The sequence below is a fragment of the Culex pipiens genome, unplaced genomic scaffold (assembly GCF_016801865.2).
Source record: "Culex pipiens pallens isolate TS unplaced genomic scaffold, TS_CPP_V2 Cpp_Un0254, whole genome shotgun sequence".
Classification (NCBI taxonomy): Eukaryota; Metazoa; Arthropoda; class Insecta; order Diptera; family Culicidae; genus Culex; species Culex pipiens.
This window is the reverse complement of record NW_026293071.1, coordinates 1-5,562: the sequence shown is the minus strand read 5'-3', so window position 1 is coordinate 5,562 and position 5,562 is coordinate 1. Positions and strand designations below refer to the sequence as shown.

The following is a 5,562-nucleotide window of genomic DNA, read 5'->3' as shown; positions in this document are numbered from 1 at the left end:
TTTCATTTATTTATTTTTTAATTTTTTTTCTTGTTTGTAATTTTAATATTTTTTTGTATTGTTGTTATTTTTGTAATTATTGTTTTTGTTCAATGTAATTTAGTAATTTTTTGTCTTTTTCTATAGCCTTCCGTATTTTCTAATATTTTTTTTTGTAATTTTGTCATCTTAAGTTTTATGTAATTTTTGTAATTTCTGTCCATTTAATTTTTTGTCAAATTTCTGTTTTTTAGTTTTGTTGGCATGTTTCGTCATTTTAAGACTTTTGTTTTTATGTCATGTTTACCATTTTTGTTCGAATCTACGGACAATGTCGGTAAATGATGTCTTAAATTATACCAGTTTCTTCAACAAAAATCGGTTTGAGTGATTTTGCGTTTAAATTCATTACAATTTGACATATCCTTTATTAATTCGCATCGAGTTCTACATTCTGACGTGGCAGGCGCCAGCTCTAATTATTTCGAGAAAAGTCGATAGTCATTTTTTTAAATTAACTTCCATTATCTATTTCAACAAATCGGGAATGATCCATTCAAAACAACCAACATTCGCCTACTCACTTCGGATCATTCTGATCTTCCACCGCTCGCGCCACCACGTTCGGATCCGCTCCGTTCTGCAGCAGCAGCGTCACCACGTCCAGGAACCCTCCCCGAACGGCCGCCAACAGGGCCGTTTCCCGTGCCGCCCCACACAGCACGTTCAAATCCAGCGGACACCGCATCTCCGTATTTTCATCCCGCCCTTCGCCGTGATCGCGGCCCAAACTTAGCCGCGACATGATCGACTGAATTCCAAACGAGATCCTTCGGTTGGTGGGGCTGAGCGGGTTGGAGGAGGGCGCCGGAAGTTCTCGACCGTCATCGATGTCTAGCGAGTGGCGGACACATTTGACCTTCCAGTTCAGGAGCATCTCCACCAGTTGACGGTTCCCGAGCAGGCAGCTGACGTAGAGAGCGGTTTGGCCGGTGACGTCTTGGGTGTTTGGATCGAAGGCTAGGCGCCACTCGAGCTCTCCGGATGGGTCTCTGGAAGTAGGCGATTTAGTTGGGCTAAGGGTTAGGGGTTGGGTTTCGAGGTTATGTGTTGAAGTGAGGTTATGAGGATGGGATGAAAGGAACCAAAGCCGGTGAAGGGTAAAAACAAAATTTGATGGTAAATGAAGATGTTTAACGAACTTAAGGTTTATTGACAAAATCATAACATAACCTAAACATAAGTTCCTTACCTAAACGAGCTCATCAGCTCTTCCGGATAGACGTGCTTGATGAGCAGTTCCACCACCGGACAGTGTCCGTTGATGCAAGCTGCATGAAACGGAAGCCATCGTTCCACGGTAAGCTGCTGGACCAGCTCCGGAAAGCGCTGCAGCAGCGTGGCGGCAACCTTTGAGTGGCCGTTGTGAACGGCCGTGTACAGCGGAGAGTACTTGGTCACGGCATGTGCCCTCCCGTCAGCACCGGCTTCCAGCAACTGCTGCACGATCCGCTCCGACCCGTTTTGGGAGGCACTACAAAAATAAAACAAAAGTTGAAATTCCCGCCAAACGTCAACCAGCTGTCACCAAAAGACCTACATAAACAAAAGCGTGTTCGCCCCGCCCGGGGCCATGTTTACGATAATCTCCCGCTCCGGACCGATGCTGTCCAGCAGGAGCTGGACCAGCGTGTCATCCGAGGAGGAGACCGCTTCGCGCAGATTTTTGTGCTTCTGGGATCGTATCTGCTCGCGGGTGTCTGAAAGTAAACAAAACAAAAACAGAGAGGAGGCCATTATGGTGAAATGTCAAATCGCGCGCGCCATAAAACCTCAAACTCGCGACAGAAAACACAACTTCTGTGAGTCGGTTGACATTGGAGAGCTGTATTTAAAGAGTGCAACTCAACACCTGTTTTGTGGTGGGCTTCCTTTTGGGACTTGATCATCGTATACCTGGTATACCTATATATCTTCAACTGTGCGATTTCTAATGAACTCAACGCAATGAGTGATGTGCGGTTGTTGCGGTCGACTGCCGACTGGAAATCAAGGTTCGCCAGCTTGCGCAGTTCCGATTGGGACAGGGCAGGAACCTGCTTGCAATTCTAGTTTTGGGAAAGGTTGCTATAAACAGATTGGACCTGTTTTTGGAAGCTGCGGTGGAGGTGCTCTAATTACAGCTGTTACAGATTTACTTGAGCAAATTTATGTTTCGACGATGCCATTAGGATCCTATTAGTGACTAACTGAATACCGTTTTTTCGAAAATACTCAAAATTTTATGATTTGCAATATAGATAATTTCGTATAGATTTTCACTGCACAAAAATTTGAATTTTCACTTAGTAAAGCATTTTTTCGGAAATACATTTTTTATGATTTCAAATATTAGCATATTTACGTTCACTATGTTAAATTTTGTAGTGTTTAATGTTTTAATTTGCACAAAATACTGATTACTTTTGAAAATACTAAAATTAACATAATTTGCATAAAGTGTAAGAAACGATGCGAAATGTCATATACATTTTTAATGTAAAATATATTTAAATAAATGAAAAACTCATATTTTTGTGAAATTTTTTTAATTGAGTAGTTAATTTATTAATACAGTAGATATTCACAAGCGCTTTTCATCTTACGGCAAATCTGAAGCAACACTTGAAAGAAACGGTTGGAGCAATGTCGTATCCCCTTGTCAACTAATGCTCCAAAAATTTAGAAAATTTTAGTACCTGAAAAAAATTTGTTTTTTTTTTGTGGCTACATCAAAATATTAAAATATTGATATCTGGAGAACGAGTTTTCAAATCATGTCTTCGACAAATTTGTAGGTATATTTTGAGACGTTTCAGCAAATATAGCAGCACTCTTAATATATATCTTTTTTTTTAATTTCACTTATAAACACATAAAAAAGAATTGCGCAATTTTGCCATTTCTGGAATACAATGCAAGGTTGCTAGTCGATAAAATTATCATCGATAATATTATCGTCGATAGATTATCGTTATCGTTATTTCGATAATTTTACCGGCGATAGTCTCATTTCTAAAATCTTGCTAAAATCGATAAATTTAACCATATCATTTTAAAGTATAAATATGTACATACTCAAAATTGTTCACAAAATAGCGTATTTTTTTTTCGAAAATACTCAAATTTTCATTTTGCAATATAAGCAAAATTTTGTATGCTTTTTTTTTATTTGAGTTTTTTTTGGAAAATACTTAAATTTTCACAAAATACCGTATTTTTTTCGAAAATACTGAAATTTTTTTTAAAATTTGCAATGTGGGTATCAAACGAAGCGAAATTGTGTATGATTTTTCACTTTATTATAGTATTTTTGTTAAATACTAAAATTATCACAAAACACTGATTTTTTGTTTTGAAAATACTCAAATTTGCTAAATTTTCAATATGGTTATCAAACATCATATCAAAATTGAAATTTCCTATGCTTTTTCAATTTATTATAGTTTTTTGAAAATACTAAAATTTTCACGAATTACCGTATTTTTTCCGAAAATACTCAAGTCAACGGGGTGCATGCAATTTGGGTATCAAACGAGCTTCGTATAATTTTGTGTCGTTTGATGCCCATATCGCAAATAAAAAAAACTGAATATTTTCGAAAAATACGGTATTTTGTTAAAATTTTAGTATTTTCAAATAAAACACTATTAATGTGAAAAAGTAAACAAAATGTTCCTTCATTTGATACCCATATTGCAAATTTAAAAAATTAGTACTTTCAAAAAAATACGTTTTTTTATTTTTGTGAACAATTTTGAGTACATTGAAACTTACAAAATTTAAAAAAAATATATATATATAGTTTTTTTGATTTGAAGCATTAAACACGATATGGTTGAATTAAGTCCACTAATTATCGAGCCTCTATAATTTTATCACAGACAAACAGACGTAAATCTCGTTTTAATTCCCATCAATCAGTAATATAACGGCTGATTTAAATTTTAAATGTAGTTCTCGAATCAACCACCAGGAATGGGTGGTGCTACAACCACGCTGACGTTTCTGCAGGCACGCCAAAATTATCTTGTTTATGTTTTGCCAGTGCGGCGTCGGCTTTCGTTGCGACGGTCATCTTTTTTTTCGGCAAAGAGACCGCGCATCTTATTTCACTAAAAAAGCGATTTATCATCAACGTCTAGAATGGATGACAGATCTGAAATGTTGATGGTCAGATCTTTTGGCTCTCACTTCTACAAGAATGGCGTTTGATCTCACACATAGGAAACTTTTATATATCGATGATTTTATTTATAGTTTTGGCCACCAGATAGAGCTAGTCACTAATACTTTTTGCGATCGATGGATTTTTAGAAAAATGTTCAATGATTTACGTCTGTTTGTCTTTGATTTTATCGTTACCTACCTCGATGCAATGCAATTTTTGATCTTAACCACGAAACTATTGGCACTACGCCCCCCGGGGCATGGCCTTCCTCTAACGTGGGATTTCTGCTCCAGCGCCTCTGACGAGACAGGAGAAACCGGGACCGACGTTTTACTTCACCATCCGATAGAAGCTCAGTGGATAAGGCGGGAATCGAACCCGCGTCTCATAGCATCATCGGGATCGGCAGCCGAAGCCGCTACCCCTGCGCCACGAGACCCACTAATCTTAACCACAATACAATCAAAATAAATTTCCAAAAATGATTTTTTTTTCCTCCACATACAACTATATTCGAAATTTCCTATAATCCATGGGATTCTCTATGTTTATAACACCATTTCAAATTAAACACCATTTCAAATAATAAACAGATTTTTTTTTTTCGATCAGTCATACGCAGCGATGGAAGAATCTTATTCAAAAGGAAATCGTTTGACGCTCATCAAGAGAGAAAAAGGAAACATGGCTCTCCTCTCTCGCGCAAGAAAAATCGGTAAAATAAAACGGAGAAAAATCATCATCTGGATTATTCGACGGAAATCAATTTCATTACTAGACTTTCAGGTGTAACGTTACACGTAGAAAAATGACTTGAATTCGTAGATTAACAATGAATAAAAACAATGAGATGCACAAAAAATCTTCTAATGATTGATTTTCTTCGAAAAGTTCTGGAGTGATTTTCTTTTGCGTATTTCGCCTCCTCTCTCTTTCGCGGGTGAAACAATTTTGCAAGCTGAAAAGAATTTTTGCGTCATTTTCTGATCTGTTGTCCCTATAATTCAAAATTAGTTAAGGGCATAAAAGTCATTTTTAAATCGACAATATCTTGAAAAAATTGATAGAATTTTCAATGTTAAAAAAATTAAACCTATGTTTGTAATGTTCCCATCCCATTGAAACATATATTTTCAGAAATTCAAAATCAAGCCTTACATTTCAAAAGGGCTTAATATGTATGATTTGACTTTTTTTGATAAGTGTGACTCTGTTCATTGATATTAGTTCAGCTCCTTAATAGAGTTATCTACGTGCGCATGTATTGCGTGTTAAATTTTGTCCGGCCAGCAAAATCAAATGGTGCGCTAGTGTGTGTACGCGAAACGTCATAAAGCTCTATTGGATTAACTCGCACCCCTTTTGTCAATGGA

At 36.9% G+C, this 5,562-nt stretch overlaps 1 protein-coding gene across 2 annotated transcripts; it reads right to left on the bottom strand.

The window, feature by feature from the left end:
• Positions 1 to 456: 456 nt before the first annotated feature.
• On the bottom strand, positions 457 to 1,922 carry LOC120432109 (ankyrin repeat and SOCS box protein 3-like). Of its 2 annotated transcripts, none has more exons than XM_039597241.2 (3): positions 1,580 to 1,922; positions 1,232 to 1,513; positions 457 to 1,055 (listed from the first exon to the last, which is right to left on the bottom strand). In XM_039597241.2, exons 1-3 carry the CDS (start codon positions 1,774 to 1,776, stop codon positions 560 to 562), a joined length of 975 nt encoding a protein of 324 aa, XP_039453175.1. In that variant the 5' UTR covers positions 1,777 to 1,922; the 3' UTR covers positions 457 to 559. The 2 variants fall into 2 exon arrangements, with proteins under 2 accessions (XP_039453175.1, XP_039453176.1); XM_039597242.2 differs by having other exon boundaries at positions 464 to 1,031.
• Between the last annotated feature and the right edge of the window lie 3,640 nt (positions 1,923 to 5,562).

Coding starts and splice junctions, on each gene's coding strand:
- LOC120432109 (XM_039597241.2), bottom strand. CDS start 1,776: ATGGCCTCCTCTCTGTTTTTGTTTTGTTTACTTTCAGACACCCGCGAG. Junction 1,514..1,579: donor GCGAACACGCTTTTGTTTAT/GTAGGTCTTTTG, acceptor TTATTTTTGTAG/TGCCTCCCAAAACGGGTCGG. Junction 1,056..1,231: donor GAGCTGATGAGCTCGTTTAG/GTAAGGAACTTA, acceptor CCTAACCCTTAG/CCCAACTAAATCGCCTACTT.